Source organism: Perognathus longimembris, chromosome 1 (assembly GCF_023159225.1).
Source record: "Perognathus longimembris pacificus isolate PPM17 chromosome 1, ASM2315922v1, whole genome shotgun sequence".
Lineage (NCBI taxonomy): Eukaryota > Metazoa > Chordata > Mammalia > Rodentia > Heteromyidae > Perognathus > Perognathus longimembris.
Genome location: NC_063161.1, coordinates 156,740,083 through 156,764,582, shown reverse-complemented (window position 1 = coordinate 156,764,582; position 24,500 = coordinate 156,740,083). Strand labels below are relative to the sequence as shown.

Sequence of the window (24,500 nt, the reverse complement as noted above, 5' to 3'; positions counted from 1 at the left end):
TTATCGTGGCACAATTCACAATAGCCAAAATATGGAAACAACCCAGATGCCCCTCCACAGACGAATGGATAAAAAAAATATGGTACTTATACACAATGGAATACTACATAGCGATTAGGAATGGTGAAATATTGTTATTCGCAGGGAAATGGTCAGAACTCGAACAAATAATGTTGAGTGAGACAAGCCTAGAACACAGAAAACAAAGGGGCATGATCTCCCTGATATATGACTGTTAACAAAGGGAGATGGAGAGACAGTAGAGACCAAGTCTGTGAACACTGTATATGTGCTTGATACATTGTATATTGCATATGGGTCTACCTGACCTAGACAAGGGATGGAAAAACAGGTTGTAAGATATCACAAGAAATGTACACACTGCCCTACTATGTAACTGCACCCTCTTTGCACAACACCTTGTAAAAAAAATTTATGTTCAATTAATAAAAAAAAGAAAAAAACTTGTTGGAAAAGATAATTCATGATCTATTTGATTGACAATAAAAACAGGTTAGAACCAGCAAAACTAGATAAATGTTAAGTTTGGAGAGTGCAAGGGTTCTTTATATTTTACCATGCTGGGGAGAGGACCCAGGGATTCATGTGTAGTGTGTGCTCTACCACTAAGCTACAGCTATGTAGTATCCTCTGTGCTACTCTGTGTGTGTGTGTGTGTGTGTGTGTGTGTGTGTGTAAACACACTGGTGATGGGTCTTGAACTCAGGGCCTAGGCCCAGTTTCTTAGCATTTTCGCTCAAGGCTGGCACTCTACCATTTGAGCCAGAGATTTCTGCTGGTTAATTAAAGGTAAAAGTCCTGTGAATCTTCTTGCCTGATCTGGTGAGAGAGAGGTTTCGTGGCAAGAGTGCTTGCCTAGCATGCATGAAGCCCTGGGTTCGATTCCTCTACCACATACACAGAAAAAGCCAGGAGTGGTGCTGTGGCTCAAGTGGTAGAGCGCTAGCCTCGAGCAAAAAGAAGCCAGGGACAGTACAACCTCAGGGGGCGCCTAGGGGGTTCTACCAGGACTGGGGTGCTCACACAGCAGGGGAGAGCCCAGAAGGAGGCGGAGGCAGCCAAGGCAAGGAGCCATGTCCCCCTCCCCCCTCCAGCCCCTGAACAGCCCTGGAGAGAAGCTGGCCCCAGGGTCTGGGGCGCCACCACCGACCCGCAAAGGGCGCGCTGGTGCCCTCTAGTGGCCGCACTGCTCCCAGGCCTCCTCCTGTCTAAAGGGGCTCCCAAACAAGGGCAGACATGAAGTGGGGGGGGGAGGGGGGAGGGCAGGGGTCTCTTCCACAGCTCTCAGTGGCAAGGGCCCAACCTAACCAGCAAGGGGAGGCTGGTGACGACCGTGTCAGCGCCTGCAGGCGAGCATTTGCTGCCCGGGTACTTTCTATCTACCCAGACCAAGTCTATCAAAGTCTTCCCAAATATACCGCAGGGGACAAGGCGGCCCAAGAGGGGTGGGTGCCTCCCCGAAGTAGCCAGCAGGAGGCGATGCTGGGCCATCTGACTCCTCCCCCTCCTCCTCCCCCTCCTTCCCCTTCCCCTCCCCCTCGAGCTGCCCACCTCTCCATCCTACTCAGGCCAGGGAAGATGCAAAGCGATCCAGCCACGAGTGAAGACGTGTAAGGTGCAAATACAGCGGGCTTTTATTGAGGGCCTGCTGGGAACAAAGCACCAGGCCCACGGCACCCACCTCTCTGCTCTTCCCATCACCCAAGAGGGTGCTGGTGAGGCCCAGATGTAGAGTCAGGGATGAGGCAGAGGTGGAGGTAGACAGGGGGTCAGGGGCCGAATTTTCAGGGAGCACAGCCTCTGGGGTCGACCCGGCTTCACACAGGATGAGGAGGTCCCAGGCCACAGGGTTGGGGGCCATTGAGCCTCACGGTCTCACTACGTGGTTCGCCCACTTGGTGCTCTACCCCTTGAGCCATGCCTTCAGCATGGCTTTTTGATTGGAGAAGGAATCTCCCACACTTTTCTGTCCAGTCCTCCAGGCCCCAGCTTCCTGAGTAGCTAGGATTACAGGTGTGCGCCACTGGGCAGCCAGCTGGCTCCATCTTGGATGGAGGGCGGAGTGGTCAATGTGTTGGCGACAGCGAGGTATCTGCTGGCTCTTGGTGGCTCCCGCCAGTGATCCGCCGCTCTGCTCCAGGTGCTTTTGCTTGGAGCTGGTGGGACTGGGGCCAAGAAGGGCAGGAAGGGGGCTGGGGATATAGCCTAGTGGCAAGAGTGCCTGCCTCGGATACACGAGGCCCTAGGTTCGATTCCCCAGCACCACATATACAGAAAACGGCCAGAAGTGGCGCTGTGGCTCAAGTGGCAGAGTGCTAGCCTTGAGCGGGAAGAAGCCAGGGACGGTGCTCGGGCCCTGAGTCCAAGGCCCAGGACTGGCCAAAAAAAAAAAAAAAAAAAGAAGGGCAGGAAGAAAGAAACAGAAAGAACTGGAGTCTGGGCCTGTAATATGGCCTAGTAGTAGAGTGCTCGCCTCGTATACATGAAGCCCTGGGTTCGATTCCTCAGCACCACATATATAGAAAAAGCCAGAAGTGGCGCTGTGGCTCAAGTGGTAGAGCGCTAGCCTTGAGCAAAAAAGAAGCCAGGGACAGTGCTCAGGCCCTGAGTCCAAGCCCCAGGACTGGATAAAAACAAAACAAAACAAGAACTAGAGTCTGAAACCATCAGAGAGAGACACGTGCCAGCGTATGTGGTGAATGGAGCCAGACACAGGGGGAGGGAAAGAGCGAGAGAGAGAGCGAGAGCGCCAACCACAGACCCAGAGACCGAGACGAAGCCGGACACTGGCAGGGCAAAGATGGCCGAGAAGGTGGAGACAGAGCCAGACAGTCCAGTGCAGGGCCTGGGGCCTCTTCCTGGCCCTGGCCTCACCTAGAGCTCGTCCCGGGGGTGGGGGAGGAGGCTGTTCCCACTGCTGCCAGCCAGGCCCAGGCTGGGGCCACGCAGGGACTTCTGAGAGCCAGTCCAGCTGACGATGCGGCCACTGTCATCGTCCCAAGGGGAGGACGTCTCTGTGTCACTGAGCCAGTCACGGTCCCCGGCGTAGTGGGTGGGGGTGGCGAGCAGGGGCTGGGCAGAGAAGGCCCGCAGGTCCCGAGGCCAGAAGTGTGCCTTGTACTGCTCGCTGTGAGGCGGGAAGATGGCTGAGGTGTGCAGAGGGGGGCTCCTCTCCCCAGCCCCCCCCCCCCGCCCCCACCCCACCGGTGCTCACAGCAACCTGAGAAGTGGGACTTCCTACGTCCCCATTTCCCTGATAAGGAAACGGAGGCTCAACACAAAGTCATCGTGCCATTAAAACCCAGAGAGAGGACCAGGAGCAGTGGCTCACACCTGCAATACCAGCTGGATGAGAGGTAGAGATCAAGAAGGTTCCAGGCTGGAGACCAACCCAGCAAAAAAAAAAAAAAAAAAAAAAAGTTTGCGGGCTGGGGATATAGCCTAGTGGCAAGAGTGCCTGCCTCGGATACACGAGGCCCTAGGTTCGATTCCCCAGTACCACATATACAGAAAACGGCCAGAAGTGGCGCTGTGGCTCAAGTGGCAGAGTGCTAGCCTTGAGCGGGAAGAAGCCAGGGACAGTGCTCAGGCCCTGAGTCCAAGGCCCAGGACTGGCCAAAAAAAAAAAGTTTGCAAGACCCTGTCTCAATCTATAGCTGGGCTTAATAGTATATGACCGCCATCCTAGTAGAGTAAATGACAGCGAAGAGGAGGATCACGATTATAGGCTGGCCTGCCCCCCCCCCAAAAAAAATGTAAGATCTTATTTGAAAAATAATTAAGATCAAAAGAGCTGGGAGGGGCTGGGGATATGGCCACCACATATACAGAAAATGGCCAGAAGTGGCGCTGTGGCTCAAGTGGCAGAGTGCTAGCCTTGAGCAAAAGAAAAAAGAAGCCAGGGACAGTGCTCAGGCCCTGAGTCCAAGCCCCAGGACTGGCCAAAAAAAAAAAAGAGCTGGGAGCATGGCTTAAGTGGTAGAGCACCTTCTTAGAAAGAGGCCCCAGCTGGGCGCTGGTAGCTCATGCCTGTTATCCTACTCAGGAGGCTGAGATCTAAGGATCGCAGTTCAAAGCCAGCCCGGGCAGTCAAGTCCCTAAGAGTCTTATCTCCAATTAATCACAGAAAAAGCCGGAAGTGGCACTGTGGCTCAAGTGGTAGAGCGCTAGCCTTGAGCAAAAAGAGCTCAAGGACAACACCCAAGCCCTGAGTTCAAGCCCCAGGACCAGCAAAAGAAGAAAGAAAGCGGGGGGAGGGAGGAAGGGAAAGAAGAAGGGAGGGAGGGAGGGAAAGAAGGGAGGGAGGGAGGAAAGGAAGAAGGGAGGGAGGGAGGAAGGAAAGAAGGAAGGAAGGAGAAAGAAAGAGGCTCTGAATTCAACCCCTAATACTACAAAAAAAATCCCCACACACGCACACACACACGCACACGCACACGACAGCACAGCGTTCACACCTCGCTGCGTCTGACTGGACCTCACCAATCTCTGCCCTCCCGTGAGGAGCCCCGCCCTCCCAGTCTCACTTGGGGTGCCGGTCAGACATGATGGGCAGAAACTCGTCCACAGGCAGCATGCGGTGCAGAGGCTGCGAGGCCAGCAGCTTGCGGGCCCCAGCCAGGCTCAGGGCGTAGGCCAGCGTCCAGTAGGAATACCCCGCCACCACCAGGCCAGGCAGCCCCTCCACCGCCAGCTCCTCCTCGGGGTTCACCTGCTTCCGGCCCAGGTAGCTGCGAGGGACACCAGGGACCCCGATGGCGGCCTTGCTCGTGGGGTATCCCAAGCTCCCCTCCCCACCCTCCCCGCCCACCCCGTGACAGGGCCAGGCTCTGCGGGAAGGGCTGGCCAGCAGGGAGTGGACATCAGCAGGCCACCTACATGAGGTCCCACGGGAGCTTCTGTGCCGCCACGTCCCGCATCAGCTGTTCCAACCTCCCCCGGAAGTTGCTTTTGAAGTACACATCATCTTCAAACACCAGGACCTGGGCCAGGCCCCTGGCCACCACCTGTGGTACAAGGAGGCGGGAGGGGACTGCGGAGTCAAGCTTCCCTCTCCCCCCCCCCTGCCGAGAGCCAATCGTCTGTGCCCGGCCCCAGCTACCCGAGCCCTGGCAGCACCCCGAAGCCACTCTCAAGTCTGCGGGGCGCTCTGAGCTGGGGGCTGCCATGGGCCCGGCCCTGGTATGGAAGGCCCTCAGGCCCCGAGTGTAGCTGTCAGGGATGCTCACAGCCGTCACCGGCCTCGCTGGGCTCCCTGGGCACCCGCACTCCCCAGAGGGCGCTGGGATCTCCCAGGAGCTGGGGGGGGAGGGGAGGCAGGAAGGAAAGCAAGTGGGCGCCGGAAGGGAAAAAGGCTTGCCCAGAGCACGGCGCCAGAAGTGACAGGCCCCGGGTTTCAACCTGTGACTGCTAGGCTCCAGGGTCCGGCTTGTTAAGTCACCTCCTGAGTCTCTTCATGGAAACTGGGCTGCCCTCACATCTCAAGGAAAAACTACTTCGTGCCAGGCACTGCTGGCTCGCCCCTGCAGTCCTAGCTGTTCGAGAGGCTGAGATCTGAAGATCGTGGTTCAAAGCCAGCCGGGATAGGAAAGTCCATAAGACTCTTATCTTCAGTTAACATTCAGAACACTGGAAGTGGAACTGTAGCTCAAAGTGGTAGAGCCTTGAGCTAAAGAGCTTAAGGACAGCACCCAAGCTCCACAACAGACCCCCCCCCAAAAAAAAGAAAAGATTCTTCATGTAACTTTGGGAAATGTGAAAAGAACGTGAAATGAGCACAGTAAACGGCAAACTGAGTCATCATCCCTCAATTTTTTTACAGAACTGGTTTTCAAAAAGACAACGATAAACAGAAGCTCACACATACCAACGTACTTTCATTGGGCAGAAGATAATATAGGGTAGGAAAGAGCACAGAGAGCTAGATACAGCGGCTCATGCCTGCAATCGCAGCACTCGGGGGCTGACACAGAAAGACCGTAAGGGTGAGGTGAGTGGGCTACATAGTAGAACCTTGTAAGTAAGACTCATCAGTAGGAGAAAAAGAAAGGGGCATGGGGCACCGGGCACCAAGGGCTCACACCTGTCATCCTGGCTGCTCAAGAGGCTGCGATCTGAGGACTGCAGTTCAAAGCCAGCCCAGGCAAGAAAGTCCATGAGACTCATATCTCCAATAAGTTACTCAGAAAACGCTGGAAGTGGTGCTGTGGCTCAAGTGGTAGAGCACTAGCCTTAAGCACAAAGAGGCTCAGTGACAGCACCCAGAACCCGAGTTCAAGCCCCGAGACCACAAAAACAACAACAACAACAACAACGAAATAGGAATAACCAATAACCAATGCAAGAAGAGGCGAGAGGCATAGCTCAAGTGGTAGGCAGAGCATCCATCCAGCAAGGGCCAGAGGAAGAGGAGGTCGGCCCGCACACGCACCTCCTGCCTCTACCGCAAGATTGCCACTCTCTTGATTTCTTTTGGCTGTCGGTGGTCCTAGGGTTTGAACTCTGGGCCTGGGCGCTGTCCCTGAGCTCAAGGCTAGCGCTCTACCGCTTGAGCCACGGCGCCACTTCCGGTTTCCTGGTGGTTAATTGGCGATGTGGTGATGTCCACCGTTGGACGGGGGGGGGGGGGGGGGGGGGGGCACCGCTGCGGATCGTGTGTCTGTACAGGCCTGGCGTGACTAGGACGGGCTGTCCCCTGCTGTCCCCGAGGGTGCGGCCCGGAGCGCAGGTGTGCTCACCTCTTCCCAGATGGAGTAGTGGCTGAGGAAGCAGCCCACCTCCCCCTTGGTCAGCGTGCGGCCCGAGAAGGGGTCCTGATAGCCGGGGAGCAGGTCCACGCCCAGGGTCCTGAGGATACTTCTGTTGAGCAGCCTGCAAAGCACACAGATTCTGCAGAGGGGCCTCCCCGGTGCCCCTGGGGACTGTCACCCCGGCGTCTGGCTGGAAAGAGGCCGCAGCGCGCCGTGACTCCTTTCTATGCCTCCAGTATGTCAGCAGCCGGCCCGAGAACAGGGAGCCAACTTCGGGGAAAGCCTCGTGTGACTCGGTTTACGGAAGTGGGGTCTGCCTGAGGGCGGGGAGTGTGGGCCACATACTGAAGACTTCCTGGGCAGACACCGACCACGGGGCAGATATCCTCAAGTCGAAAGTGCTGGGAGAGCCTGGGGCCTGGGGCTCACGCCTGAGGAGGCCTCGGGAGGCTGAGATCTGAGGCTCTTAGTTCAAAGCCAGCCTAGTCAAGAAAGTCCATGAGACTCTTACAGTTAGCTATCAAAAAAAAAAACCAAAACTGGAAGTATTGCAATGGCTCAAGTGGTAGCCCTGAGCAAAAAAAGCTCAGGGACAATACCCAGGCCCTAATTTCAAGACCCAGGACTAGCACAGAAAAACCAAACCAAACCAAACCAAAAGAGCTGGGGAGCTTTTGAAGTGAACCGCAGGGGGGCAGAAGGGCCGCACACCCTAGCATTGCCCTGGGGAACAGAGCTGCCTGAGCCCATCAGTACTCCTCAGGGTCCCAAGTCCAGCACAGAGAAGGACCAGCCTGAGGATCCCAAGTGTTCTGGAGGTGATGGAGCCCCGAGGGAAGCACAGGAGAGAGACACAGGGGGTTCAGAGATGGGGGTGACTGGCCACGAGTCACACGGCTGGGCCCCTCAAGCTGGGCACTGCCCCCGGCGATGTGCCGAGGAAGGGCATCCCGTCCTCTGTCTGTCTACCCCAGCATGGCCTCAGCCAGCAGGACTCGCGTCCTTTCTGGATACTTCCTGGACCCAGAAACTGGGAGCTCGCTCAGAGATGGACCCCATTGCCTGCCCTGGCTCCATTCCCAGAGGTCTCACCGGCCGTCCACAGCGTCCACCACGCGCCCAGAGATCTCCATCTCCCGGAGCGAGCTCAGCATGCGGGCTCGCCGGTGGGGCCTGCGGGCCAGGCCGATGACAAAGACCTGTGGGTAACGGACAGGTGGGGGGGGGGGGATGGGGAGGGCCGAGACCCGAGATCCATCCCACCCCTCCCCCACGGCTGAGGCCTTACCTCACCAAACCCCAGCTTACTGGGCCTCTTTGGGGGCCGAAACACGTGAGCTGAGGCCTGCATGGGGGGCCCGTCCACTGCAGAGGGAAGCGCCTCCCAGTCAGGCATCCGCAGGCTCCCGCGGTCCACCCTGAGTCCCAGCTCCCAGCCTGCTCCTACTCCCCTCACCTGAACACTGGCACAAGGAGCCCACCTGTCCCCATCACACAGGCGGGGTCCCCCCGGGGAAAGGGTACAGCTTAACATCATGGCAAGAATGAGGGGCAAGGCCAGCACCCCAAGGACACTTCCGCCTGGCCTAGGAGAAGAGCCCGGAGGGAAGGCAGGCAGGCAGGCAGCCAGCCCTCCAGCAGGGGCGCCAAGCAGGCCGCAGCCCTCACCGAGTGCTTCCAAGATCAGGTGGACAAAGTTGACCTTCTCGTCCTCCAGCCCCTGCTGGGGTTGCACTGCCACGTTCATGTACCCAAATCGGTGCTCATTGCACACGTGCACTGAGACCCCTGCGGAGAGAGGCGGGGTCGGACATGGCTCTCGGAACCCAGCAGAGGCCCCTAGGCCCAGAACTGCAGTGACCCAAAGCGTGAGTCCTCCTGGCCTCAGTTTCCCCATGCAAATAAGAGCGGCATGACCAGAATCAAAGGAGCTCTTCTCCGGAGACAGTTCTCCCAAGACGCTCTGGTCCCTCAACAGATCTTTCTCCCTTCCCTTCCCAAGAGCGAGGGTACAAAAGTTGTGCGCTAGGGACAAAACCACTTGTCACTGAATGCCTTCAGCTACTGAAGCCAGGGAACCAAGGAGCACTGAATTTTTCCTCCTCCTCCTCCTCCTCCTCCTCCTCCTCCTCCTCCTCCTCCTCCTCCTCCTCCTCCTCCTCCTCCTTCTCCCCCTCCCCCTCCCCCTCCCCTCCCCTCCCCCTCCCCCTCCCCCTCCCCTCCCCCTCCCCCTCCCCCTCCCCCTCCTCCTGTCCTGGGGCATGAACTCAGGGCCTGAGTGCTACCCTTGAACTTTTTTTTTTTTCTTCTCAAGGCCAGCACTCTACCACTTGAACCACATGTCTGCTTCTGACTGGTTTTTCCATCGTTAACTGGAGATAAGAGTCTCACAGACTTTCCTGTCTAGGCTGGCTTCGAACCATGATCCTCAGATCTCAGCCTCCTGAGGAGCTAGGATTTCAGATCAGTGCCTGGCTATTTCCTTTTTCAAGGCCTGCCCATACTTTAGAGCTCAGCTCAGTAGTTCTTCCCTGACCAGATCACATCTAGTCTAAGTTCTCACATCTCCTACAGTCAAGAAGTTCTCCCTGCCCCAGGGTGATTGGATGTGGGTTGTGAGGTCCTTTGATTGGCAGGACTGGAGGCTCTGGGAGGGCAGGGACCCCCTCCTCTCACCACTGTCTCCCTAGCACCCAGTACAGGGTGGGTGCCCCCTGAATCCTTGCACAGTACACACAAGTGCCACAATGGCACAATGGCATCCAACCTACCAGCACGGTGGATTTAAGAAAGGCTACACGCTGGGCACCAGCGGCTCACGCCTGAAATCCCAGCTACCCAGGAGGCTGAGATCTGAGGATCGTGCTTTGAAGCCAGCCCAGGCAGTAAAGTCTATGAGACTCTTAGCTCCAATTAACCACTCAAAAACTGGAAGTGGAGCTAAGGCTGAAGTGGTAGTGTGCTAGCCTTGAGCACAAAGAGGCTCAGGGATAGTGCCCAGACCCTGAGTTCAAGCCTCCCAACAACAACAAAAAGAACAAGAAAGAAAGAAAGAGGGGGCTGGGGATATGGCCTAGTGGCAAGAGTGCCCTGGGTTTGATTCCCCAGCACCACATATACAGAAAATTGCCAGAAGTGGCGCTGTGGCTCAAGTGGCAGAGTGCTAGCCTTGAGCAAAAAGAAGCCAGGGACAGTGCTCAGGCCCTGAGTCCAAGCCCCAGGACTGGCCAAAAAAAAAAAAAAAAAAAAGAAAGGAAAAGGGAAGGAGGGAAGGAAGGAGGGAGGGAAGGAGGGAGGGAGGGAGGGAGTGAGGGAGGGAGGCAATGACACAAAAGGGAACCGACAAACAGGAGTTGAGCAGATGAAATGCAGAGTGGGGAAGAGCTGGTTAAGCAGAGGGATCGGCAGGTGCAAAGGTCCAGGGGCCTCCAAGGAATGCTCCAGGAGGGCTGGTCCTCACCAGCGGCCTCGCAGGAGTAGGCGAAGACGATGATGTCATCGAAAGGCCACGTGTAATTGGGGTGAGGTGGGTAGAAGGCGAGCTGAGCTGTCTCCTTCTCTCGCAGGGACACCAAGAAGGTGGAGTGGACCATGGGAACCCGGAAACAGCCCCGGCGCTGGCGGTTCTTGGTGGGGAAGTACTCGGGGGTGCGGCGGTAGTAGCCCTGGGGAACAAGGATGCTCTGGGCCCAGGGGCCACCTGCACCGAACCCTAAAGACCCGTTCAGGCCCTTCCTCCTGGGAGCTCAAGCCTCCGGAGGCCCCGCCCCGGCCTCACCTGGGGGGTGATGCCACACCAGAAGTTGGAGTAGTAGGTCTGGGAGTCCAGCATGGGGGCCACCACCGGTAGCCCCTGCTCTATCAGAAACCGCAGTGTCTGGTTGTTAGTCAGGATGTTGTCCGTGTCTGCAAACTTTGAGGAAGGGAGTGTCCTCAGCCCGCTCTGCGCTGTAGGCTCCCTGCCCGGGAACTCACTGAGTGAAGTCCCCCCAGAGTCCCCCCAGGTCCACTACTGGAGGTCTAAAGGATACACATAGATCTGTTTCTTCTAAGGATCCGGTCTGGGACGCTGAGATCAGAGATCAGGCCTGAGAAGCTGATCTAAGAGATCTGGCTTAGAAAATGGATCCAGGGACTGGGAATTGGGCTTTGCGTTTGGGTGCTTGCCTACCATGAACAAAGCCCTGGGTTCAATTCCTGGGCACCACATAAAAGAAAATGGATCCAAAGACCTACCTACCCTGAGCCCTAGTCCAGGGATCTAGGCTCAGTTTATATTCCAAGCACTAGGATCTGTCTCTGGGATCCAGGCTTAATACCCAGTCTGGGCTCAAACATAGATATTCAAGCTCAACATCAGATCTAGGCTCTGAAAGATCCAGCCACCAATCGTGGCAGTTCAGCCACACCAAGGCTTTGTGAAGCCGGATGGATCCCCACCACCTTTCAGAAGCCAGACTTCCTTACCAGGATGTAGTCAGCCCCCCAGTCCCTGGCAAAGGTCAGGGCCTCCTGCTTCAACTCCATCAGAAACTGGTGCCTCTCTTTGGTCCAGTGCTTAGGACCCTCTTCCTCTGGGTAGAGCCTGAAGAGGGAGAGGAATGAGCTGTTCCCGTGGCCTTGGTGACACCCTCTCTTCATGGCGGGGACATAAGGACAGAGCCTTCCCTGCCCCGAGACTGGGACTCTGCACTGTTCTCCATCTTCCCCAGCGCCCTGTCCCCACCTGGCCTCCCCCTCGGGCCTCCAGACCACAGCTGCATAGTCACCGCCCACAGCCGCCAGCCACTCCTGCAGCATGCCCGTGGTGTTGTCCACGTTGTGGTCAGTGGCACACCTGGGGACACAGGAGGAAAGAGTGAGGGGGTACAGCGACAGCCACAGCAAGACTGAACAATATGGTGATCTCCATCCCCAAACACCAAGAACCTCCCCTCACTGGGGGCAGTAGTGTGCGTGCATGTGCACGCGCATGCGTGTGCGCTGTGCATGTATGCGTGTAGAGGAGTGGGGCCGTAGGGGAGGGGCTGAAGCAGAAGGACCACCAGGGTCCAACTAGCACTGTGTGTTGACCTCACACAGGTCCTAACTTGTCCTGTTCATTCCTTCCTCTGTAACTTTATTAAGCGGTCCTGTCTAGGTCCAGGGGAAGACTAAAGATGATGGCATTGGGAAAGATGAAAGCCCTGACTTGATACACCTCACACCTGCCACATTCCCTGGTTACTTACCTTCCTCCCTGGCTGCAGGACCACCAACTGTATGCCTGGCCCTTTCCCGCTCGGAATCAGGCCCAGACAAAAGATCTGCTGCTTTTCTTTATCCTAAGTTGTAATGAGGACCAAGCTATGCTCTGAGCGTGGATGAGCCCAAGCTCCGTTGGCAGCAATCTACCCTCGCCTGGGGACGGAGCTCTCGTGATGGGGGTGGGTGAGGGGGCTTAACCAAGAGCCTAGGTTTTAGGTGATGCTGCCCCTTTAAGCCAATTGCCTAGAAATGAAGACTAACTACGTGTCAAGTCCTCCAGGGGTGGGAACCAACTCCCAAACTGTGGTGATTGTGGGCAGCCTCCCCAAGCCTCGGCTCCACCCCAGCCCAACTTTGGTGTGCAGTGAGGGGTAGTCTGTCCACAGCCTCAGCTTGGGACTCCTCCTCGTTTTGGATTTTATGGTCAAAGGAGTTGTGGCCTTTGGTTGCATGTTGTACAGGGACGCGGGAGGGTGGTCCAGGGAGCAGGCAGGACACTGCCCTTGGCTGCAGGGCCAGCGCAGGGAGCCAGCCTGATTCCCCGCACAGCACAGAGCCCGGGCCCACAGGACCCCACCTGCACCCTGGTCCTCCAGGCTGGCTGATCTCTGCCACGTTGAACTCCAGGGTACCCTGGATCTCCGCTGCAGTCCCACGAGGGTGCGGTTTGGGCTCTGAGGGTTGTGACAAGAAGGGCTGGGCCCCACTTGCATGCAGAGGAGCCCAGGAGGGAGGTGGGGGTGGCGCTCCTGGCCTGTCTTGCTCCCCAGGGCGCTAGGAGTTCTGTCTGGGCCTGGCGAAGGTGGGGTCTGCGCAGGGGCAGAAGGGGGCTGCCAGGGGAGGGGCCTTCCCCGGGGCCGGGAGTCGGAGCCCAGGGAGGGGGGGGGCCCACACCCGGCTCTCTCACCAGAGGGCCAGCCTGGCCCGGGGGTAGTCCAGCCGCTCCAGCGCGCCCAGGTAGTGGGGCAGCGAGTGCTCGGCATTGCGGGCCAGGATGGCAAGGACCACAGTGGGCAGAGGCGACTCGGCGACCCCCGAAGCCTGGAGCCGTGGTCCCAGCAGGAGCAGCAGCGGGAGCAGCCGGAGCCCGGGGGCGGCCGGGGCGACGCTCATGGCGGGCGCTCAGCTCCTGCGGCGGCGGCGGCGGCGGCGGCCCGGGGGCTCCCCGGCGGGAGGGGCGGGGCGCCCCGGTGGGCGGGGCCTCTTGAGGGCGGGGCCGGTCCGGGCGAAGCAGCGTGGGCGTGGCTTCGCGCCTGTGGGCGTGGTCTGCGAGCGGCTGGGCGGGGTCGTGGGAGGGCGGGGCCGGCCGGGATGATGCCGCGTGGGCGTGGCTTCGCGCGTGTGGGCGGGGCCTGTGCGCGGCTGGGCGGGGCCTGGGGTCTGCCCTCGCACAGGTGGGCTCGGGCTCCGCCCGGGTTCCTGAACGCTCAGGTGGATCCGCTCCTCCGCCCGAGCCCCGGGGAGCCAGGGCCTGACACCGGCTCCCATGACCCCAGGCCGGACCCCGAAGGCTGGCAGAGGGTCGGGGTGATGGCCAGGAGCAGGCCGGGCGTGGGGTCGCTGCACCCCGAGGGTTCCCCCTGGGATCTGCGGCGCCCCCATCCCGACCTATAGGGGCGCTGGCCCGCGGCGGGGCGGACCCCAGCGGCCGCCGCCGGCCTCGCCCCGGTCCCGGGCGCCCTCTGGCGGACACGGACGGGAACTTCCGCCGCCGGGCAGGCGGCCACGCGTGGGCTCGGGAGGAGGCCCCCCCGGGCCTGGGCCGCTCTGCCGCGCGGTCCGCGCTGGGCCTCCCCGCGCGTCGCAGCCTCGCTTCGGTCGCCCGCACCATCACCGCGCTCCAGTCCTGGACGTGAGCAAAGCCGATTCGGGGGTCACGGAGCCCTCTTGGGGGACCCAGTCCCCTCCACAGCCTGGGATACAATCTCCCCAGTCCCTAGGACCCTTCCTCAGGTGCAGGCGAACCTCCAGACTCGTGGAGGACAGAAGAGAGGAGGGGCCTAGAGGCGCCCCACCTTCTAGCCGGGTATCTGCCTCCAAGCACACAGATCGCTTCGTCCCCTGGTGGCACCTTGGCAGGGACAGCTTTGATGAGTTCCCTGAGACTTCCCTCTTCTCCCCAAGAGCCGGGGCCAGCTCCCCTCCCTCCACCCTCTACTCGTAAGGCCTACTTCCCGCAGGGCCCCTTGAGCCTCCCTCGGCCTCTCCCTGGGGTGAGGATGGGTGAGCACCAGGTTGGCATAGCTGTCTCCACTGGGAGAAGAAGCTGAGCTTACCTGATGATGAAGCTTCAGGTGGGGCATTGAACCCTGGGGTCAGGGCTCCAACCCAGCTCCCGAGCCTCTTCCAGGCTCCCAGCACAGAGTCCAGGTGGGCCATTTCCGGCCGGGGGGGGGGGGGTCCTGCAAGGAGATGGTCTAAGGGAGCCATCTTGGAGAGATACCGGAATCCCCTCCCTTGCTTAAAGCTCAGTCAAGTCCCAGGGTCTTCCACAGTCTTTGCCCAGCCCAGGCATGAACTGTGGTCTGAATGTCTGTGACCCTGAGCATTCAGAGGGTCTGAATGTCTGTGGTCTGTGGTCTCTGGGGTCTATGCCGTCTGTGGTCTGAATGTGCTGTCTATGGTCATGAAAGTCTGAGCATTCATGCAGCACCCATGTTATGATCTTGGGATGGGGCCACTGGGAACCTGTGGCTCACACCTGTCATCCTAGCTACTCAGGAGGCTGACATCTGAGGACTGGGGTTCAAAGCAAGCCCAAGCAGGAAAGTCTGTGAGACTCTTATCTCCAGTTAACCAGCAGTGGAGGTATGGTACAGCGGTAAAAGGCCAGACTTGAGCAAAAAAATTAAGGGACAGTAACCAGGCCTTGAGTTCAAGCTCTAGTACCAACAAGCATATGCATGTGCATGCACACCACAGAGAGGGAGAGAGGCCCTTGGGAGGTGCAGAGATCAAGAGGGGTCCACTCTCATGAAAGGACAGTGTCCTTATAAGAGATCTGAGACCTGGGGGGCTGTAGATCCCATCCTCTGCATTAAAAAAAGAAAAGGAAAAAGAAGCTGGGCGCTGGTAGCTCATGCCTGTAATTCTAGCTCCTCAGGAGGGTATCTGAGGATCACAGTTCAAAGCCAGCCTGGGCAGGAAAGTCCATGAGACACATTTCCAATTAACCACCACAAAACTGCAAGTGGAACTGTAGCTCAAAGTGATAGATGAGCCTTGAATGAAAGACCTCAGGGGGGCTGGGAATATGCCCTAGTGGCAAGAGTGCTTGACTCATATACATGAAGCTCTGGGTTCGATTCCCCAGCACCACATATATAGAAAATGGCCAGAGGTGGCGCTGTGGCTCAAGTGGTAGAGTGCTAGCCTTGAGCAAAAAAGAAGCCAGGGACAGTGCTCAGGCCTTGGGCCCAGGACTGGCAAAAAAAAAAAGACCTCAGGGACAACGCCCAGGCCCTGAGTTTAAGCCCTATGACTGACAAAGAAAAAGAAAAGTAGCCAGACACTGGTGGTTCATACTTGTAACCCTAGCTATAGCTACTGAGGTGAGGATCCCAGATGAGATTTCACCTCCAGTTAGCCAGCAAAGAAAAGCTGGACTGGACTGGAGGGGTGGCTGGCTCAAGTGCTACCCTGTCAGCCATGAGGGGAAAAGCAATCAGGAGCGCAAGGCCCTGAATTCAAGTCCAGTACTTGCACGTGCACGCATGCGCGCGCACACACACACACCAAAAGAAACGTCTATATACTTACTTGACGCTGTGAGCTTGCTCCTCCTCCCACCATAAGGACATGGCTAGAAGGTATGTGCCACCTATGAACAACAGGCCTTTGACAGACACCCAATCTGCTGGTACCTTTGATCACAAGTCCCAGAACAGTAAGCAACTAGAATCTGTGGTTTACAAACTATCTGCTCTAAGCAGCCCACACATCCTAAGACGGGGCTTCCAGATTCTTCCGTGGCCTCGAGTTCTCTTTCTCACCAGTGCATTGGCTCTTCCTTTCCTGAACTCTGTCAATAACTCCAAGTCGAGAATTTCCCCCATTGCCTCGGCCTGGGAAAACCTTGTAACTGTCTTGCGTGGGGCGGTTTGGAGCCTCAGCTAAATGCTCACACGCTCCCAGCAATCCCGTTTCCTGAGCTCCAGCCCAAGCAGCATTTCAGATGCACGCCCCCCCACCCCCGCCAGGCCTTCCACACCCCACGCATGCAGAACAGAGAAGCTGGGACCTCATTCTCATTCCCAGCTCCCCAGGCTTCAGCCCTGCACTCTGCCCTCCAGCCAGCTCTCCTGCCCGGGACCCAGGCAGAGGACCCCTTGAGAGCCACAGAACCCCCAGCCTCCAGACGGCTCCTTCCACTCTCCCCAGTCACCTTCGCCAAAGGACCTAGAGCCCCCCAATTTCAAAAGACATCAAAGCATCCATGAGGCCTGGCTGCAGCCCTGTCACTCCTCCCATGGTCTTGAGTGGAAAACTCCACACCCCATTCCCTGTGTCGTTGCCCCCCCCATCCATCTACCACCACCACCCCCAGTGGACATGTCTTCTTATACATTGTCCAAGAGGCCTAGGGCTCGGCCTCCTTCAGCATCTGAGAACACAGGCCACGCCCTCTTTCTAGAAGCCTGACCTGTTCCCAGTGTAAAGCCCAGTCTCGGGACTCCCGGACTCCCTCCCTTCCTGGCCCAGGCTGCCTCTACCTGTCTTGCACATGGCTGCCTTCTTTGCTTCTTCACCACCTCTAGCCTGGCCCAGGCTCCGGGTATCAACCCTGGGGGCGTGTCCCCTCTCAGGACCGCCCCCAGGCCCTCGTGCCCCCCCCCCAGTATTGTTTCCCTAAGGCCTGACCCCAGCGAGGCCCTGTGCTTCAACTCCCTGCTTCCCACCCACCCCTCACCTTCTGCTCCTACGGAACAGTTTACAAGTTCCATGCTTGTGTGTGTGTGTGCGCACGCGCGTGCATGAGCGAGTTGGTACTGGGGATTGAACTCAGGGCCTGGGTGCTGTCCCTTAGCCTTTTCCCTATGGCTGGCGCTCTACCACTTGATCCCTAACTCCACTTCTGGCTTTTTTTCTGGGGTTTCTGGAGATAAACTGTCATGGACTTTTCTGCCCAGGCTGGCTTTGAACCACGATCCTCAGATCTCAGCCTCCCTAGTAGCGAGGATGACAGGCGTGAGCTGCCCAGCCCCGCTTGCTTTTGGATCTAGGTCTTGTTGTTGTTTGTGTGTGTCTTTTGGGACAGGCTCTCCCTGAAGAGGGTGACAGACTGGACTTGAACTCAGCCAACATCCTCTCGGTTGTTGTTTTGCTCTCTCTATTAACCTTCCCCCGCCCTGGGTAACTCCTAGGCTGCAGGCCCTAAGTCTTAGCTTCCCCCTGGAGAAGCCCTTGACGTCACAGCCCGGGGGGACACACTCTGCGCTCCATGGCGTCCTACGGGTGACCCCGGTCTCTCAGTAGCTATTTGCTACATGCAGGGGAGTTGTAGCTCCTGAAGATATAGACGTGGGTGAGGAGAGAGACAGTGACAAAGCCATAAGTGACTAGATAATGTCAAGGAATAGTAATGCTACAAACAAATTAAAACAAGTGGATGGAAACGGAGAGGAGCTCGGAGTAAGACACGCTCAGAGAGAGAGAGAGGTCACTGAAGACATCTTCTCTTCAGGTCTGAGACCAGGACTCAAGCTCAATACTTGATGCTTTTGCTCAGTTGGAGCCATGCCTCCAACCCCTGGAGAAGACATTTTTTAAAGCTTAAGGAGGAATGGCTAGATCAAGGGAAGATCTGGGAAGGAATACCACGGACGGATGGACAGGTGGTGCAAAGGTCTGGAGGTGGAATGGGCAAGGGAGTCAGTGTGGCTGAAGAAAGGGGAACAAGACAGGATGGGAAGAGAGCTGGGGATATGGCCTAGTGGCAAGAGTGCTTGCCTCGCATACATGAAGCTCTGGGTTCGATTCCACAGCATCACAGATACAGAAAACGGCCAGAAGTGGTGCTGTGGCTCAAGTGGCAGAGTGCTAGCCTTGAGCAAAAGGAAGCCAGGGACAGTGCTCAGGCCCTGAGTCCAAGGCCCAGGACTGGCAAAAAAAAAAAAGACAGGATGGGAAGAAAGAATGCTCATTATTTAGGTGGGCAGGATCTGGCTTCCTGCAGCCAAGAAGCCAGAGCAGGATTTGGGGGCTTTCCTCCCCCCCATCACTGCTAGGGATCAAACCAGGACCTCACACAGGCAAAACTAAGCTACATCTCCAGCCCCTCCTGTGTGTATATGTGTCTGTCTATCTGTACCAGGACTTGAACTCAGCACCTCCAGCTTTCAGCCTTTTCTGCTCAAGGCTGCTGTCTACTTGAGCTATGCCTCCAGCTCCAGCTTTTTTGGTCAGTCCTGGGGCTTGAGCTCCGGGCCTGGGCACTGTCCCTGAGCTCTTCGGCTCAAGACTAGCGCTCTACCACTTGAGCCACAGCGCCACTTCGGGTTTCCTAGTTGTTAATTGGAGATAAGAGTCTCAAGGATTTCCTGCCCTGGCTGGCTTTGAACCGTGATCCTCAGATCTCAGCCTCCTGAGTAGCTAGATTACAGGCGTGAGCCACCTGTGCCCTCTGATTTTTAAAAAAAAATACTTTTCTGGCTGCAGCTCAGAGGGCAGATGGGCATCTGTGTCTCAAGCCGAAAGACAGAAGCCAGGAGAGCTCAGCTCCGCATGGGGAGAAAGGGTTCTGGTGGACAGAGCTGGAATGGAAATGGAGACGGAGCCCCTGGTCCTGTGAGACAGGACATGGGAGACACAGTAAGGAGTCACGATGGCTTTGGCAGCTGGCTTGGGTGGTGGGGTTCGTGCCTCGATGGGGAAGCTGCAGACAAAGACGCAGTAGATGAAAATAGGGCACTGTTTTGGATCTTACTTTGAGCTGCTTTTGCGCCTCCAGGCACGAGAACACACGCTAGACCGGACCATCTGCTTTGAGTACTGAGACATGGACCTATCCCCACATTATTTACCCTTCCATCCCCTGGCTCGGGCAGGGGGGAGCGGGGGGCTCTTCATAGAAATGGGATGGTGAACCGGGCACTGGTGGCTCATGCCTGTAATCCTAGCTACTCAGAAGGCTGAACTGTGAGGATCATGGTTCGAAGCCAGTCCTAGCAGAAAAAGTCTATGAGATTCATCTCCATGAAAATACCAAAAAAAGCCAGAGGTGGGACTGTGGCTCAAGGGGTAGAGCACTAACCTTGAGCAAAAAGAAGCTCAGGGAGAGTACCCAGGCTCTGATTCAAGCCCCAGGACAGGCACCAAAAAGAGAAAGAAAGAAAGAAAGATAGATAGAGAGAAAAAAGAAAGAACGAAAGAAAGAAAGAGAGAGAGAGAGACGGAGGGAGGGAGGGAGGGGAAAAGAGAAGAGAGGATGGTCACTCTTTTTTTTTTTTGTCCTCTGAAATAATCCTGAGACACACCGGGCAAACATATCACTGGCTAAATTCACAGAAATGGTAAAGCTGTGGCACTTGTTTTAGTAATCCAAGGTAGTCAGAAGGCAGCAGGAGGAGGATTTGGTCCTAGACCAGCCAGGGAAATAAATGGTAGCATGAGACCCTTCCAGAGCAGTAGAAATGAAAGGACTGGAGGGGTAGCCCATGGGCAAGGCCGAGTTCAATCCCCAGTACTATAAAGAAAAAGAAAAGCGGCTAGGCTCACATCTGTAATCCTAGCTCCTCAGGAGGCTGACATCTAAAGACGGGAACTTTTTCACCTGGGCTGGCTTCAAACCCTGATCCCCAGATCTCAGCCTCCTGAGTAGCTAGGATTACAGGCACGAGACATGGGTACCTGGCTTTTTTTTTTTTTTTAACATTACTGGAGATCAAAGCCAGGCCCTCCACATATTTCACAAGCTGAGCTGCACTCCTGGACTATGCCATGTTTAACAAGCCTTCCAGGCAATTCCGATTCGGGTTACAGTTTGAGACTGCTGTTCTAAATGGAGCCTCAGGCCCTGACCTAGACCAACCTGACCTCAACGCCCTCAGCCACTGTAGTTCTGGATATGACCAGGGGGTGGCGCCAGCACCCCACACACTTCCCTCTGAGTCCTGAACTGGAAACCCTGCAAGAACTTACCCTCCCCCTAAGGCCACCGGGCAGTGGCTGTGTGTGTAGGATGGCCTTCCCTAGCCACAGGGATGCAAAGGCTGGCACATCCGCAGCTGGCAGGGCTGACCCCAATTTCCTTCCCTGGGGGCCAACATGGAAGGTGGGCTAGAGGAGCCCCCCTTCAGATGACAGAGACATGAGGAGAGCCAGGTCTCTGGGCATCAGTAGCACAGGTATGCGGCTCCAGTCCCGTGGAGTCTGGCCACACTCGCGTATAACCCTCAGCCCAGCCTCATTCCCAATCCCAGGTGCCCCTTCCCTGCCAAGGGGTAAGGGCAGCCTGGAGAGAGGCGCCCCCAGGGGGCTCAGCGTGGGGGTCTTCATGGCCAAGCAGCCAGGCGGGAGGGAGGACCCAAAGCAGGGAGGATGCTTGCATAGCTCTCTTACCAGCCGCCAGCTTCGTGTCCTGGGGTGGGGGTTCTCTGCACCCCTGTGCTGTCTAAGATCCTGGCCAGAGGATGAGCCCTCGTCCTGCTCCTGGCTCTGGGCACAGCTTGGCATGTGGGAATCCAGGAGACCAGCCGGGCATCCTTCCTGCCCCTGGTTGCACGCCTGGCTGCCGAGGACCAAAGGCTGACCAAGGCTTTTCCCTGGGGGCCCCCTGCCCGCCCGCCCGCATCTTCCCGTCGGGTGGAAGACGGGGACTCCCCGTCCTCCTGGGGAGGCACCCCTGCCCAGTCTGCTTTGAGTCAGCATTCCCGGGGCTCAGGCTACGCCTTGCTCATCTCCAGGGGCCCACCCAACACCCACAAGCTCTGGAGGACCACCCTCTCTCCCTCTTAGCCCTGTCCTCCTCTTTCGGGACCCCAGATGTGGAGCTGTCCTCTGAGGCTCTGTCCCTCCTGCCTTCGGAAGGCTGGGACCAGGCCAGCTGTTTTCCCTGGGCAGCCAGCTGTTTTGCCCATCAGGAAGCAGCCCTGGCTACTCCACTACAAATCCTTGCTCTGCTGCAGCGTGGCAGCCCTGCTGGGCCGGGGCCTGGAAGCTGTTAACCCCTGAGGCCCGGGCAGGCTTTCCCTCCCCACCCAGCCGCTCTGCTTTCCCTGGACTCTCTGGAGGAGCAGCCTGCCTGAGGCTCTAGTGACCCTAAGAACATGACGTATGCCAGGTACCAGTGGCTCACACCTGTGATCCTAGCTACTCAGCAGGCTGAGATCTGAGAATCAAGGTTTGCAGTCAGCCTGTGAAGAAAAATCTTTTTTTTTTTTTTTTTTTTGCCAGTCCTGGGGCTTGAACTCAGGGCCTCGGCACTATCTCTGAGCTTCTTTTTGCTCAAGGCTAGCACTCTACCTCTTGAGCCACAGCGCCACTTCTGTTTCTTTCTGTGTATGTGGTTGGTGCTAAGGAATGGAACCCAGGGCTTCATGCATGGTAGGCAAGCACTCTACCACTAAGCCACATTCCCAGCCCCGGGAAGGAAAATCTATAAGACACTAATCTCCAATTAACCAGGAAAAAAAGCTGGATGTGAAGCTGTGGCTCAAGTGGTAGAGTACGCCAACCTTACGTGGAAAGCTAAGGGAGAGTGCAAGGCCCTGAGTTCAAGCCCCAGCAACATACACACACACAACTTCTAGAGAGCGCAAGAATATCAAGTATTGTTACTCCACTCCCTCAATGGCTGCTGCCCACCACACCCTACGAGACCTCAGGAGAACCCCGGTGAGAGCTGAGATTCAAAGGGATAAAAGTCACCCCCCAGTGAAAATAATTCTGATACGGGTTGTCCTTTACCATGGTTCACCCTACTTGAGCTAAGTGCTTCACCACCACCACCACCACCACCACCACCACCAATCCCAGTCCTGCCAGTGCTGGGGCTTGAACTCAGGGCCTGGGCGCTGTCCCTGAGCCTCTTCGTGCTCAAGGCTAGAACTCTAGCACTTGAACCACAGCGCCACTTCTGAGCTAAGTGCCTTCAGTGTCTCATCTGGTTTCATTCTCGTGACGCCCTGTGGCAAGGGCAGTATTTTCCTCGTGGAGCGGGGAAAGCTGGAGTCGGAGGTGTGCAGAGTCAATTTGCCCAGGCCAGCTTGCCAGTCCCGCCACTCCTGCAATGTTCATGTTCTCCACCGCCCCCCGACCCAGACCTTCCTTCCTGGGTCTGGGCCCCAGGAACCCCAACTGTGAAGTGGGGTAGCTCATGGATGGAGTTAAATACACCCCTGGACCTGCCTGCGTTGGGTGCTGGCGGGCTCAGTGCACAATACCTTCCAAGTATTTATTAGCATACACCTCCTCCCAGTGGCTGCGGTGGGCCTGGGCGTGAGGCCCAGCCTTGCGGCCTCCTTGGCTGCCTGGCTTGGGCAAGTGACACCTCTCCGCCTCCCAGCTCCAGAGCCGGGAAGTGCGGAGGAGAACAATGGCTCCTGTATCCTGACAGGGCTCCAACAGCCCAGGTACAGGGGCCCCGTTATGATGCGGAGGATGTGCGGGCTGCCACCTCTGGCCGGTAGATTTTGGGTTCTCTGGCGGTGCTGGAGTTCAAGCTCAGGATTTCAGGCTGGCCAGGGAGGCGCTCTGCCACGCCAGCCACGCCCCTAGCCTTCCAACAGAACTGTTCCCCACCATGTGGAAGGAGCCCAGCCGTCTATCTGTGAACTGTTAGACGCTGGTCAGGGGTCCTCAAGTTGCCCACCGAGTGTACCCAGCCAGGTGTCTGTCTGCGTGTGTCCCCAAAGGCCCAGGCTGGGACACCCCAGTCCTCACCCCCACCTCCTCCGGCCCCAGTGTCTTGGCTCTTGTGGCCAGAACCTGGTCTGGAGGAAGCACCAGGGACCGGGGCTGCCAAGTAGGTGATGAGGCTGCGCTGGGTGGGATCTCAGGGTCTGGGAACGACCCCTTAGGAAGCAGTGACCCGTGTGCTCTCCCTTTGTCCCCTGCCCACCATGGGTCAGTTCCCTGGTCCCAGCCTAGACATCTGGAACTGGGACACACAAAGGGCTGCGGGAAGGGACAATAACCTTCTGTCCATTTTCCGATGCTGGGCCGGGCTTGGCCAGGGCTGGGGGCCGGAGCCCCGGCGAGGCGGTGCCAGGCCCCCCGCGGGCAGCGGACAATGTTGGCAGTGATGGAGAGGAGGCATTTCAAAGCGTTTTGTTCCCGCTGACCCTCCCTCACCCCCCCTCCCCTCTCGCCCCAGCTCAGGGTGAGGCCCCGGCCCCACCCCCAGCCACCCAGGCCCAGCTCTGGGCTTGGGGACTGGCCACATTCTTGACCTCAGGGGAAAAGTTTAGACTCTTTGCGCCCAGGGCAACAATAACAGTGTCACAGACCTGATTTAGGAGCCGCACTTTCCATCACAAAGCAGCAGACAAAGAGCCCAGGCTGAGAACGCCGGGCGTCCTTCGACCAGCGCGGCTGCTGCTCACTTCTTGCCTGGGTTCCGCCCCACCACTGGGCACCAAGGCTCTGACCCTGGCCTCCCGGGGGCAGCTGAAGCGGGCAGAGGGAACCAGATGACCAAGCTCCTCAGATCTACTTCCTACACAACCACCAATTTGCCACGGGACCCTGAGAAGGTCCTTCTCCCGCGTGGGCCTCAGTTTCCCTAGGGTCATAACAAAGCTCAACTACAAGGCTCTGATGTGTGGCCATAAAGGTTTCCATCGTGATGACGATGGCCCAGACAGGGTCACACACCCGGAGTCCCGGGATTCCTTGAGCCTAGCCGGAAACGGCAGCAGAGAGCCCGAGGAGAAGAGCAAGGGAAGGGAGAGGAAAGGGAGAGAGAGGAGGAAGGAGGAGAGGGGAGGGGAGGAAGGAGGGGAGAAAGAGAGGTGGAAGTCAGGCGAGGATGTGTTGCTGCGTCTGGTTTCCTCACTTCACAGGCACCGGGCGTGGTACTCGCTAAGCCCTTTCTGAATCATTTCATCAACCTCACCCAGCAGGTGTCCACAATGAACAGCATTTTACAATGGGTAAACTGAGGGGCGGCCCAGTGAGTCACTTCCGAGGCCACACAGCCCGGCCTGGAGGTTGGAGAGTCAAGACTTCAAGGCCGGGCACCATCCAGGAGGACGGGGGAGTCGGAGGCAGCTGGCCACTGGCGAGAGCTCTGGGTGGGAGCCCCCCCCCCCCCCCCCCCCCCGCCACTACCCTCGGCCAGAAGGCTATGAATAAATAAATGTCTGATTATCCCCGGGGGAACTCCATCCTTGGAGCAGGTGCCTTTAAAAACAAGATTGATTCTTGTCTATGAGCAGAGGTTGGCCTGGCCGGACACCCACAGGCAGGGAGAGGGGATACAATGACCTCCAGTGGAGGCCATTTTTTGAATCCGAGGCAATACAGAAGACCATTTAAAAGTATGAG

At 57.4% G+C, this 24,500-nt stretch overlaps 1 protein-coding gene across 1 annotated transcript; it reads right to left on the bottom strand.

Moving 5' to 3' along the window:
• Positions 1-1,632: 1,632 nt before the first annotated feature.
• Positions 1,633-13,145, bottom strand: Cercam (cerebral endothelial cell adhesion molecule). The gene is made up of 13 exons (XM_048344111.1): positions 12,922-13,145; positions 11,494-11,604; positions 11,235-11,352; positions 10,546-10,680; positions 10,228-10,432; positions 8,436-8,555; positions 8,056-8,132; positions 7,860-7,966; positions 6,756-6,888; positions 4,897-5,024; positions 4,545-4,748; positions 2,896-3,148; positions 1,633-2,186 (listed from the first exon to the last, which is right to left on the bottom strand). The coding sequence occupies exons 1-12, from the start codon at positions 13,125-13,127 to the stop codon at positions 2,896-2,898; spliced, it is 1,797 nt and encodes a 598-aa protein (XP_048200068.1). The 5' UTR covers positions 13,128-13,145; the 3' UTR covers positions 1,633-2,186.
• Positions 13,146-24,500: the final 11,355 nt, after the last annotated feature.

Bases quoted from the DNA above. Each gene is read 5' to 3' on its own strand.
- Cercam (XM_048344111.1), bottom strand. From the start codon at position 13,127: ATGAGCGTCGCCCCGGCCGCCCCCGGGCTCCGGCTGCTCCCGCTGCTG. The intron at 11,353-11,493 runs GTGGGGACAGGG...CTCCCTCTTCAG, and splicing joins AGGCCCGAGGGGGAGGCCAG to GCTCTACCCAGAGGAAGAGG. The intron at 6,889-7,859 runs GTGAGACCTCTG...TGTGCTTTGCAG, and splicing joins GTGGACGCTGTGGACGGCCG to GCTGCTCAACAGAAGTATCC.